At 36.3% G+C, this 13519-nt stretch overlaps 2 protein-coding genes across 2 annotated transcripts; both read left to right on the top strand.

The window, feature by feature from the left end:
• Positions 1–245: 245 nt before the first annotated feature.
• LOC125204971 (cytochrome P450 71AU50-like) lies at positions 246–2336 on the top strand. Its single transcript, XM_048103747.1, has 3 exons — positions 246–1184; positions 1457–1709; positions 1787–2336. The coding sequence occupies exons 1-3, from the start codon at positions 279–281 to the stop codon at positions 2152–2154; spliced, it is 1527 nt and encodes a 508-aa protein (XP_047959704.1). The 5' UTR covers positions 246–278; the 3' UTR covers positions 2155–2336.
• Positions 2337–9857: 7521 nt separating this feature from the next.
• On the top strand, positions 9858–11661 carry LOC125203226 (flavonoid 3'-monooxygenase-like). Its single transcript, XM_048101537.1, has 2 exons — positions 9858–10810; positions 10889–11661. The coding sequence occupies exons 1-2, from the start codon at positions 9899–9901 to the stop codon at positions 11510–11512; spliced, it is 1536 nt and encodes a 511-aa protein (XP_047957494.1). The 5' UTR covers positions 9858–9898; the 3' UTR covers positions 11513–11661.
• Positions 11662–13519: the final 1858 nt, after the last annotated feature.

Raw genomic sequence — 13519 nt, 5'->3', positions numbered from 1 at the left:
ACTTTACCCACCCCACTTTACCTTTAACACAATAAATTTGTAATTCTTATGGCAAAAAAAATTGTCTCAAATACATTAGAATGGAGGGGAAAAAATCATTTTCATACTTATTTTTGGACAAAATCGAGGTTACAAAATTTAGATCATATAGAAAAAGAAAGAAAGTTCCGCACATTTCACGTGGTGGTATAGTATATATAGCCACAAATGTCATATCCCATAGATAAAGTATCTTATCTATCTTGAGCAATAGTGAAATTAGCAATTTCTCACTAAAAATGGAGTATTATTGGTTACTATTAGCCCTAATTTCTACACTCGCAACAGCCTTCATCTCAAAGCTATTCAAACCTTACCGGCAGCCGCAGCAAAAACTCCAGCTGCCCGGTCCGAAACCATGGCCTATAATAGGCAATTTGCACCTTCTTGGCTCAATCCCACATCAATCCCTCCACCATTTATCCCAAAAACACGGCGAAATCATGCTACTGAAATTCGGAAAATTCCCAGTTGTGGTCGCATCATCGCCCAAGATGGCCGAGCAGTTCCTCAAGGTGCACGATGCAGCCTTCGCCTCGAGGCCTCCTGCCCTGGCCGCCGGCAAACACATCAGCTACAACAACTCCGACATATCCTTTTCTCCCTATGGTCCATACTGGCGAGAAGCGCGTAAAATACTCATGTCTCAGCTTCTGAACACCAAAAAACTCGACCAACACGAGCGAATTCGCGTGGAGGAGAGACGTACCTTGTTCGCTCGCCTCAGAGCCCTCTCGGGGAAGCCAGTTGTGCTGAGAGAGCATCTATCACGCTACACGCTCTCTACCATTTGCAGAATGGTCTTGACCAACAAGTATGTTGGCGAATTAGACGAAGAGGGGACGATCATCGATGAGCATGGCATGGCGGAGATGATGCGCGAGTGGTTTGTGCTCAACGGAGTGTTCAATATTGGTGACTGGATTCCGTGGCTGGGCCCGCTTGATCTTCAAGGGTATGTGAAGAAGATGAAGGCTTTTCGCAAGAAATCGGATTGGTTTTTCGGGTTTGTGATCGATGATCACTTAGCTAAAAGGGCAAGAGGCGGCGGTGATGCAGATTTTGTTGATGCGTTGCTGGAGATAGCTGAGGATCCTAATGCTCAACTTGAGCTCACAAGGGATTGTCTCAAGTCATTGATCATGGTACTAATTTCTTCTTCATATTTATATTTATGTACGCCTAATTAATTATCATCCAAATTCCAATTTATGACAACCTTTCACTGATTTTTTTATCAATCTTTGATATTTATAAAATTTATTTCAACCTTTAGCAATTGTATAAATTCTATCCCAATAATTAGTAGAAGTGATCTATAGTACTAGTAAGAGTTAAATGAAACTTGTAATAGTTGACATCCAAAAAATGGCAATAGGGGTTTCAAATTCTAAAAGTAAATCTATTACAATTGCAGAATGTGGTGCTTGCTGGCCCGGACACCTCAATCACAGCGGTCGAATGGGCTATACACGAAATGCTCAGGCAGCCGCAAATAATTGAGAAAGCGAGAGAAGAACTGGAGAGGGTGATCGGAAGACACAAATGGGTGGAAGAGAATGAATTCACTAAGTTGCCCTACATTGATGCCATCATCATGGAAACATTCCGATTGCATCCGCTTGCCACGCTCTTACCCCATTACGCAATTAAGGATTGCAACGTTGCAGGTATCCAACATCTATTCTCACATTTTTGTAAGTATTGGATATGAAACACGAGATGTAAAAAAATAATGATACTGCAGGGTACCACATATCTAAAGGGACTACCGTGCTCGTGAATACATGGAGCACGGGTAGGGACCCGATTACATGGGATAGAGCTGAGGAGTTCGTGCCAGAGAGGTTTGTGGGGAAACAAACGGATATGACCGGAAGTAATTTTGCCCTACTGCCGTTTGGCTCAGGCAGGAGGATGTGCCCGGGATACAACCTCGGACTTAAGATTGTTCGAACAACGCTGGCTAATTTGTTGCATGGATTTGAGCTTAAACTGGATGAGGGCATGAGGAATGAAGATGTGAGCATGGAGGAACAATATGGACTTGCCACAAACCCTAAACACCCTGTTTCCATCGTTATGAAACCTACACTTCCAACCCACCTTTACTAAATTATTTATTGATTGTTATATATTTTCAACAAGAATTCTACATATATTAATATGGATTATTTCTGATGTGTGTGCGTATATATATATGTGTGTGAATTGTAGTGATTCCACCTGAATGGACAAGATCTGTTTATCAAATTATATCACTCTTAAATTATGTAGTTGAGTACTTTTGTGTTTAATTGCATGGAAGTGTAATGAATGATTTGTTTTTTTCTACTTGTAACTAGGTGCAGACATAGAAAAAAAATGTTGGTAGGGACTTTACTAATTAAACCTGATTTCTTTGTATGAATAATATATGATCAAAAGATTTTTATTTACTAAGATCAAATTTAAAAATATCATCAATTCCACTACCGGTAATATAAATATATATTACACCCCTAAATTAAAAATGATGGATATGCCACTGCCCATCGACCCCCTTCCATTTGAGCTCTTCTGATAGCCAACCAACGGGCAACGTCATCCTTGCAAGTTGTGACTAAACCCTAATTTAACTATGGATAGAGCTTCATATTTTATCTCAATATTATCTTATTGAACAATTTAATTTACAAATCTCATTTTCTAGGCCGAAATATAAGTGAAATAGGCCTATCAACCAAGTATAGTGCAGTTGAAGCACAAAATATGGGATGGGTTATCTCAACATAATGCAATAGAATCTCGGTTGAAAATATCTCTTAAGCCAAACAAAAAAGGACCACCACTATCTAAATGTTACTACTACTTATCTTATTGCATGTGTCCTATCTCTGCTCGTGACAAACTAATTTGTCTCTTTATCATAAAAGTAGAAACATTATATGCTAAATATAAAGAAGATCGAACTTGAATCCTAACATGTTTCAAACATTCACCCCTCAAAAAACAAATTTCACATTCTTGGATTATTTTTACTCACCACACGGTTGCATCAATATCCTCCGAAATGGCCAGACAGTTCCTAAGGGTGCATGATGCGAGTTTCGCCTATAGGCCCTCACTTGCAGCTGCCAAATCTACCAGCTACAAATATACTTCTTCGAGCTCGATCTCTACAAGCAAGTAGTACGTGCCAACGAGAGGCAAAATTTCCTGTCTCGCTCAAAGACCATTTGTCGATGGTGTGGAACATATATATCTAAAGGAGGTAACTCTGTTTTAAACATGGATGAATTGCATTACATGAGATGGTTTCTTAATTGAGGAGGAGGTCAAAGTGATCGTAAGAGAGATGGGTGATATTATGCATAACATTGGACCAATCTCGCCGTATTTCAGAAGCCCCATTTTGAACATGTGGGCCTAGCTTTTGAAGGAACTGGTCGCGGAAGCGTGCGATAATTGAAACAAATAAATCCCATCATAATCAAATCTATTTAGCAGATTATTTAGACAAATTCCATTCGCGTAAGTTTCACATGTATCATGCTCATAACTTGAAATAATCATGCTTTAAGTATAATTGAAACCTAAAACATGTTTTTCTACGAAGCAGAAATAATACCTTGTTGATTCTCCAAAGAATAGATGATTGTTAGCGACTTATCCACGTGATGGTTTGAATACTAGACCACAGATCTTCTCTCTAGTTCCCGAACTGTACTCCAATATCAGTCAGTGTAGGCTGATCTCACCGGAATACTGGGACATAAATAAAGAAGACAATAAGAAATTCTTCTCCAAGTAGGAGAAAATTTCGAACTCCTCAAGGCAGAGCGGGACGAAAATTTGTGCAATAATAATTATTATTTTTGTCTCATTTATTCTCCTATTTATACTAAGTTCCTTTTAGGCCCAGGCATGGATCTATGAAAGGTTTTGGATATGGGCTCATCCAATTCACTTTTTACTAATTAAATTGAACCCACAATTTAATACAAGCTTTAATTGGAATATTACGAGTAGCCACTACAGAAGTAATATTGAATTCTCCCCATCCAAATCCGAAATTATAAGTAATTTGGGTTTCCGTATTAACTTTCATTTTCCGCGCTTAAGATAAAAATCTCCATTAATTAATTAATGCATGCTATGCGCTTAATCAATTAACTTCTTATTAATTCCAAGAGTGGACTTAGTATGAAACGCTTATTTATTATTCTTTGAGTAATCAAACTCCAACTAGCTAGGCTCTGAATAATAAAACTTTGTTTCGCGCTCCTCTTGAGGACATTATCAAACGAGACTCACCTCGCGCATGATTCAACATAATAGCAATCTTAGCACCGCTAGATATTAATCACCACTACCCAATATATCGGGATTATTGGGTTGCGAAAAACCCGCACCATTTGATAAGTCAAAGTAATGCATAATCAATACCGTATGCTCAATGCTAACCTACATTGATTAAGAAATAAATATTTATCAAGACCTCGCCTTTCAGTAGATAGCATAAAAATTTGTCTTGCTGTTAGATCCATTCAGTGCTTTACCACACCAATGTCATCTTATTTCAGTAAGGCTTAGAAATATGCGGACTGACATTGCTACCTTTCACGATGGATAGTCTAATTCCATCTAGGTCGTGAAATTCTTCTTTTTCTTTGTTTAGGACTGACCGTGTTATCTTAAAGTGGACGACGCCCACAACCAGTCTACTAAAACAAAGACTTAGACTTTGTTAAGTTTACTTATACATTTAAACATGCAATAGACATCCATTAAACGTAAAACATAACAACATTATGACAAAAATAATCTCTTTTATTCCTTAAAAAATAAAATAAGAATTTTACAGTATTCAATCACTCGAAACATGATTTCTAGTATACAAACTCTAACAACTTCTGCGCTTACATTGAAGCTTTCAAGCTCAAAAAAATTGACCCAACGTGCAAAAATGAACCTTAGTAACATGGGTGCTGAATTGAGTGTGTAAGGTATGTTCTATTTTATAGTAGTATTTAATTTCAGAACTCATCTTAGCATTTTTCATATTTTATCTGAATGTTAGTATTACTCAACAATTTAATTTAGAAAACCCCATTTTCTAGGCCTAAATATAAGTGAAATAGGCCTTCAACCAGTGGCGGATCCGGGGGCAGGAGGGGGTGACTGTCCCTCCCCGGCGATCAGCTACAAAGGACCCGGACATAAGTTTTCTGAGGTCACCCCTTCTGATAGCTTCTGACGCCGCCCCTTCCTATAGCTTCCGAGTCTCCTATGCCGCCCCAAGAAGAAGGATTTCACCCCCGACAATTGCTGGACCTGGACGCCGCCCCGAGAAGAGAAGTTCACGCCCCGGCAGATGCAGACGTCTCACAGCGAGAAGAAGGTTGAAGAAGCTCACTAGTGTTGGGTTAATTTGTTGAAAGCCTATACTATTTAATATTAATTTTAAGCCCTAGTAATAATAAATCAAAACTAGGGGTGGGAAAATATACCGATATACCGAAATACCGGACTTACCATACCGAAAAAATATCGAAAATACCGATTTTTCGGTATACCGTAGTTCTCGGTAGTACGGTAACGGTATCAAATATCCCATACCGCGGTATACCGTGGTATACCGAATCTTCGGTATATACAATACATGCGGTATACCGCGGTATACCGAATCTTCGGTATATACGCTATATATATAAACTTAAAATATTTAATATACATAATCTAATTAAATACTATATAAAAGACCTCAAACCCTACTTTCAGATTTAATCCCTCCGCCCCACATCTCAAGCAGATTCATTTGGCCCATATTGCGATTGTTTTACTTTAGTTTCATTTGGTACATATTTGAACAGTAACCTAAATCGTGTCTCATTTTATATTTAATATTAATATCAGTAGTTAGGTTATGATGGTTTCATCAAGTTTAAGTTTAAATGTTATTTTAAATATTTTGGGTATAGGTTTGGTTGTTTTGGATTTGGATTTAAATTGTTAAGTTTTATTGTTTTGGACTTTTTTCAAATAGTGGAACACTTGAAAATGTTATTTTAAATATTTTGGATATAATAGATTTTTTTATAACATGTATACCGTAAAAGTACGGTATACCGTAATACGGTACGGTATACCGCATTAATGGTATGATAATGGTTAGTAATTTCGGGGGAAATGGGAGTTTGGATTTGGGAATTCTCGGACTGAATTTTTAATCCTGTAGTGGCGATTGTGTTGGTAATTGTAACGTCTGTTGTATCCAAGTCGCAAGATTTGTCATTTTATAGCATGAAGCATCGATAATTTGAGGATTAAATTAAACTAGCTTATTTATTCCTTTTCAATATTGGCAATTGATTCGCACTGTATATGATCCCTGATTTGGGGGATTAAAATACTGCAGCTAGTTTAGTTTAATCATTGTTATTTGTTTAGTTATTAATTTTGTGTGGTACATTTTGTTTGATTAGGAAAATCAGCAAATGAAAATATATTTTGCAAAAAGGCCTAAAGTTTTAGTTGGTGCTTAGGGTCAGAAGATTCAGATCAATACCAAATATTTGATGAAGCTGAAATTGAAGCTGATCTTGGTAAACAAAATTCAATTGCAAGTTATAATGTGAATATTCGTGATCGAATTCGTAGGAAATATGTAGCTAAAGACCCTTGTCAACCAAAAGGTCTCAATTTTCAAAAAACATAAAAAATTTTCATTAGTTTATCGCTTGATTGAATTGGTTTTACTTTTACCCGTGGCAACTACATCTGTTGAAAGAGTATTTTCTGCCATGAAACTTGTCAAGACTGATCTACGGAATAGGATGGGAGATGACTGGTTGAACGACAGTTTGGTGGTATATAACGAAACATCGGCGGATCCAGGTGGGGTCGGATGGGGTCGGCTGACCCCACCACCAGCCCCGGAGTGCCGCCGGGGAGTTCCTTTCATCGGTCTCCGACCCTATCGCATTCACGTCTCCGACCCCACCTCACGCGTGAGATGATGAGACTGAGCATAGAGAAAGGCTGGGAGTGATGGAGGGCGAAGTCTATGGCAGCAGCGTCGGGTCAGGGAAGGCGGAGTCGAGAATGAAGAGATTGAGTAAATTCAGAAGCGGCCTTTTCATTTTTTTCACAGAAGAGAGAGAAATAGAAATCTTACTAATCTAAAGTGACAATTTGATGAAAAGACAATTTTATCCTTTTTGGAGGGAAAATGTGAAGCTATTTTGTTTACCCTTTTGGTCATTTTGAAAAATGACAACTATTGGATAGAAAATTGGTTCAATCAAATGATAGCTTCCCAATCAAGATTTGAAACAATTATAAACTAACATTGAATCTGCAAAATGAAACATGGAGAGATAAGGGGGGGAAGAAGAAAGAGGAAGGAGAAAGTGTGCATCGAGGAAGACCCCGAATCATCGCCGAAGCGGCGGCGAACGGCAGCAGCGGCTGTGGTGTGATAATGAGAGAGAAAGGTGAGAAGGAGAAAGAGAGAGAGATGCCGGAGATGAGGAGTAGGAGGCGGCGATGCAGCTTTGCAGGAGGGTGACGACGGGTGTGAAGAGAGAAGAGCGATGGAGGTGGACGTGAGAGAGGACATTGCTGGGGATAGAAAAGAAGATAGGAGAGAGGGAGGCAGACGAGCAGTGCAGCCTCGCAGCTATCCCACATGGCAGCGGTGAGGTGGTGTAGGCCGGGCAGGGATGGCGGCGGCGGCGGCAGCGTGAAGGAGAAGACGGGAGGAGAGGGAGGCGGATCTTGCATTTGTACTTTTTAAAGAATTGGGTCAAGCCCATTTTGCAAAACCTAATTCAGGCCCTGGGATGTAATATTAATTTTATTTAGTAACTAATTATTGAAAAAATTAGTATAAATTTTTCTTTTGTAAGAAATTTTATAAAATTCTGAATTCATTAGCTTCATGATAAAAAAATTTCTTTTTTAAAAATAAAAGATAATAATAGATTAGAGTTTAGAGTTTTCTTTTATCATGACAAAATTGTTTTGTTTTATCATTTTATTCCCGTATAAATATTTTTCTTTTGGTTTGAATATTTTCTATAAGAAAACATGATAACTGTTTATATTTTCTGAATAAAAATTAATAATTATTTAGTTACGTATTATTAATATATGTTTTGAAAAAGGAAAAATCAGTGAATAATATTCATATCAGTTTTTCTAAACTTTTAGACGTTAGGATTGAGAATATTAAGAAAATAGTAGTAAATGAAAAGTCAACTTTGACATATCAATAATAGTAATAGTAATACTGTTATATAGGAATAATATTTGTATATCTTATTCTAATTAAGTCATACTTTTTTAATATAGTTACACTGTTACATTTTTTTTTTTTTGTTATTAATTTTTATTATTTTTATTTCACTTAGATTATAAATTAAAATTATATTGGTATTTCATTCATTAGGAAGTAGTAAATTCTTCGTTTAGAGTTAGACAAGATAAATACATTTCTGTTTTTTTAAATCTTCATATTGATTTGAATTTATATTTTCTATAAATTTATTATATATATTATATTCATTATTTGAAATTATTATGTCCTGTGCATAGCATAGATGTTAATACTAGTGGGCTAAAGGGCACAATTAATAAGGAGAGATAACTTAGTCAATACGATTCTATCATTTATTAATTTCATTTTCCTATATTTATATGTGAACTAGAATTAAATAAATAATTGCATCAAGAAAGAAAACATGGCCGCATTATTTATCTAAGATTAAAAGATTAAATATGTTGATTTATCCAATTGAATGGGCTTTGCTCTTCTCGGAAGTCTACTAAAATATATTCAATTCTAAAATTTCAATTAATGTTAAGTACTAATAGTGTACTATTTTTTTTATATATCTAAAATTAGTATTTCTTAATTTCTTTAAATTTTCAACTTTATTATTCTTATTCAAATTATTTTAAAATTTTCAAAATTGGGGATGTTGCGGAAAAAGTATACACTCTGAGTTCATTACTAACATATTTTGGGATAACACGAGTTTTTTAATACACTAGTAAAATAGAAGAAAGATAGAAATAAAAAGTTATTGAAATATTGTTACTTAAAAATGATATACGCCTCAAAAAAGAGTAATAGTTTTTTAAAAAAAAATAGTGTATTTTTATAGGACGGACTTGCAAAATAGTCTATTTTTATGCGATAGAGTAAATATTTTTTTTATTAAAGTATTGATATTCGTAGGAATTATTGAAATTAAAATATATTAATATAAATAATTATATTAGTAATTATTTTAAATATTTTTAATCTGGTTCGACCCCACGATATTTAGTTTCTGGATCCGCCATTGTAACGAAAGGTCCATCTTTGCCACTCTTTCTAATGAAAGAATCTTGAAGCGTTTTCAAGATATGGATATCCGGAGAAGTCAGTTGTCGCAATTAACGGATGCAAGTGCTACTTGAATTGTAATATGTTATTTTTATTATTATAAATATATATATTGAATTTAATGATATTTAAAATTTAATATTTTATTATTTTATTCTCGCCATTCGGTTTTCAGATCCTGGCTCCGCCACCGCCTTCAACCAAGTATAGTACTGCAGTCCAATCACAAAATATGGGATGGGTTATCCCAACATAATATATGCAATAGAATTTCTGTTGAAAATATGTCTTAAGAAGGACCACCACAAACTGAATGATAGTACTATCTTGCTGCATGTGTCCCTGTCTCTGCTCGTCATTTTTATCACAAAAGTACGAAAAATAGAAAGAGTATCGAAATTGAATTCTAACATGTTTCACACTTTCACTTATCAAAAACATAATATTTCACAGCCAAAATCTTCACACCTTTCATTTTTCCAAATGGAGAGTTCTTGGATTCTTTTTGCCTTGCTATACGGAGCTGCGGTAGCCTTCGTCGCAAAACTCATCATACACAGAACCAAACCAAATCGAAAATTCCCACCAGGTCCGAAACCATGGCCCATAATAGGCAACTTGAACCTTATTGGCCCAATCCCACATCAATCCTTTCACCACTTATCCCAAAAATACGGCGAAATTATGCAGCTCAAGTTCGGAAAATATCCTGTCCTGGTTGCATCATCCCCTGAGATGGCCAGACAGTTTCTGAGGGTGCATGATGCGAGCTTCGCGTCCAGGCCCTCTCTTGCAGCTGGCAAATATACCAGCTACAACTACAGGGACCTAGTATGGGCCCCACATGGCCCATACTGGCGCCAGACTCGGAGAATATACTTCTTCGAGGTCTTAAGCCCTAAGAAACTCGATCTCTACAAGCAAGTACGTGCCAACGAGAGGCAGAATTTCCTGTCAAACTTACGTGCCCTGGCAGGTAAGCCTGTCGTGCTTAAAGACCACTTGTCGCGCTATAGTTTGTCCACGGTGTGGAAGATAATATCAAAAGATGAGTATTTTAGTGACTCTAATGGAGGACACTCTGTTTTAAATATGGATGAATTGCATGAGATGGTTGATGAGTGGTTTTTGCTTTCTGGAGTTTTTAACATTGGAGATTGGATTCCATGGCTGAGTCCATTTGATTTGCAAGGATATGTCAAGAAAATGAAGGCCTTGAACAAGAAAATGGATAAGTTTTACAACTATGTGATAGATGATCATTTAGCTAGAAGAGTTGAGGAGAAAGACGAAATTGCCCCTATGGATTTTGTTGATACTCTGTTGCAAATAGCAAAGGATGGCAATAAGGTTGAAGTTGAGCTCACTAGGGATTGTGTCAAGGCATTGATACAGGTACAATAATTTTGAGTTTATTAACTTTGCCCTATTTTTAATTAGGTGAAATTTTGATTAGTTTTGTTATAATTGTAGAACTTGATAGTGGGATCCATGGATACGTCTGCCACGACAATCGAATGGGCTATACACGAAATTATCAGACATCCGCGCATAATTGAGAAGGCAAAAGCAGAGCTGGACAAAGTGATCGGAAGAGAGAGATGGGTGGGAGAGGATGACTTCTCTCAATTGCCTTACTTGGATGCCATTTTGACCGAGACGTTCCGGCTCCACCCGCTGGCCACGTTGTTAGTCCCCCATTATGCGATTCAAGATTGTAACGTTGTAGGCTACAACGTATCAAAGGGGACGACGGTTTTTGTCAATGTGTGGAGCATAGGCAGGGATCCCGGGGCGTGGGATTCCCCAGATGAGTTTTTGCCAGAGAGGTTTCTAGGGAAGGAAACTGATTTGTCGGGGAGCAACTTCGCATTGCTCCCCTTTGGCTCGGGCAGGCGGATTTGCCCTGGATATAACCTCGGACTAAAGGTTGTTCGAACAATGTTGGCTAATTTGTTGCATGGATTCGACCTCAAATTGGTCGATGGCATGAAGCCTGAAGACGTGTCTCTCGAAGAGGAGTATGGACTCACCACACATCCTAAGCATCGACTTTCCCTGCTCATGGAACCTACTTTGCCAGTGCATCTTTATTAGATTATTTTATACTATTTCTCAATAATTACATAAGAAATTGATGAGTTCATGAGCTCGTGGTTAATTTTCTAGCTTTTAGTATGTCTATCTTTGTATATGTGATGACTGAAATTGCTTGAAAAATAGTAGTGTATTATCTATATTTGTTATGTCGTGCGTTTTCAATTGAAACTGAGCTTATTGGGTTACCAAAAATGTTCTTGTTTGGTTGGAAAATTAATAAATATTTCGTTCTATTTCTGGCAGACGGGCAAGGGGGATAGAGATGGATTCAGGCGGCGTTGGATGAGTTGGGGGTAGAGATGACAATCGAGTCCGTTTACTCAAATCGGCTCAGGTTGCTGATTAATCGAATGCGAGCTAATTGGATTGGAAGATTGCGTTAGAATTTACAATGCTAATCCTAAACAATCGGCTTTCAGATTAGTCCAACAGACTAAGTAATAAGAATGTAATCAAATGCAAACTCTAAATATTGGACAAACTCTAAACTATGATATGGACCGTTAGAAAATGTCAACACAGTGTCAACGGTTGATGCGGTGTTGATATTGTCTTGACATTTTCTGTTGCTACTATTTTATCATCTGTTGATATTTTTTAACGGTCCAGTTCATAGTTTGCATTTTATTCCTAAACATTACTCCATCCGTCCCCGATTAAGAGTCACACTTGCGTTTCTACACTCGTTTTGTAAAAATAATAATAAATAGTTAAAGTCGATAAATAGTAAAATGAGATAGAGAATAAGGGAGAGAAGAGTCTTCTTTACATTATTCTCTCTTACTTTACCATTTTCCCACTTTAACTATTTATTATCATTTTTATTGCAGTGTAGAGTGTTGAGTATTGTTGTATAGGCTATAATTCAAAATGCGGTATAAAAAAACAATATGTCTATATATATAAACAGCAACTGAAACATTCTATACCTACACATCAATACTCAACAATCTACACAGCAATCCACCTATTACTATCATGCAATCTATAAACACATACTAAATGAATATTGCTGGATAAGCCTCTAATATTGTTGGATAACGTGTCATGTGGCATCACGAGATTGGTGGTACGTTGTCAATTTAAGAAGGATTGTCATCTTAACATAATCCATTAGGGTTTATGGTTTAGGGTTTAGAGCATTAGGGTGACACCATGTTTAGAGTGACTTCATAACTATAATCCTAGCCCTTAGATAAGTAAGATGAACGCCTAAGATTGAATTTATGAAATAGAATTCAGATTGCAGTCTTTTATGTTGGAATTGCAGACGTGGGTATTTTAGTCAATTACAAAAAATTAAATTTGAAACGGATTTGGCAGATCCCACATTTTAGTCGCATTCGTGAAATTGAAGGAAGACTGCAGACCACAAAGCTATAATCAACAATACTGCGAGAACAAATGTTGCAATTGTTTGAATAAACTATATCAGGACCAAGTACAATAAAGTAATATGTAAACTACAAAAATACTATTTGGTAACACTGTAATATTCATAGAGTAACACTGTAATCTGGTAAGATAAAAAAAACTATTACGAATGATGCAAGCGCATAACACTGCAATATTCATAGAGTAACACTGCAATATTTATAGAATAAAACTACAATCTGGTGACAGACTAAAAATAGAGAATGTCAATTTTGCCCTTCAGCGTTTTTTATGTTCCAATTTTATTAAAATGGGCTGCCACATAGTGTTATTTCAGTTGTTCACATTGTCAATCTATCATTAGCTATTGTTTGATTGTTATAGCTCATTATCATACGATCATCTTATGATTAAATTGTGAAATTATTTTAATTAGAAAAAGAATTATGACTAATTATCATAAGACTATTCATCTGGTGAAATTCAATTTTATATATTAAGTGGTGAAATTCAATTATAAAAAGTAATCTTCCAAACCAAAAACTCATTAAATGACATCTTTTGATCGATCAATACATGTTTTCTATATACTAGTATATAATTGCTGGTAACATTCTTTTTTTTTTTTCC

The sequence above is a fragment of the Salvia hispanica genome, chromosome 2 (genome assembly GCF_023119035.1).
Source record: "Salvia hispanica cultivar TCC Black 2014 chromosome 2, UniMelb_Shisp_WGS_1.0, whole genome shotgun sequence".
NCBI lineage: Eukaryota > Viridiplantae > Streptophyta > Magnoliopsida > Lamiales > Lamiaceae > Salvia > Salvia hispanica.
Note: the sequence above shows the minus strand (reverse complement) of the source record. Positions and strands in the feature narration are given on the sequence as shown.

Coding starts and splice junctions, on each gene's coding strand:
- LOC125204971 (XM_048103747.1), top strand. CDS start 279: ATGGAGTATTATTGGTTACTATTAGCCCTAATTTCTACACTCGCAACA. Junction 1,185..1,456: donor GTCTCAAGTCATTGATCATG/GTACTAATTTCT, acceptor TTACAATTGCAG/AATGTGGTGCTTGCTGGCCC. Junction 1,710..1,786: donor TAAGGATTGCAACGTTGCAG/GTATCCAACATC, acceptor ATGATACTGCAG/GGTACCACATATCTAAAGGG.
- LOC125203226 (XM_048101537.1), top strand. CDS start 9,899: ATGGAGAGTTCTTGGATTCTTTTTGCCTTGCTATACGGAGCTGCGGTA. Junction 10,811..10,888: donor GTGTCAAGGCATTGATACAG/GTACAATAATTT, acceptor TTATAATTGTAG/AACTTGATAGTGGGATCCAT.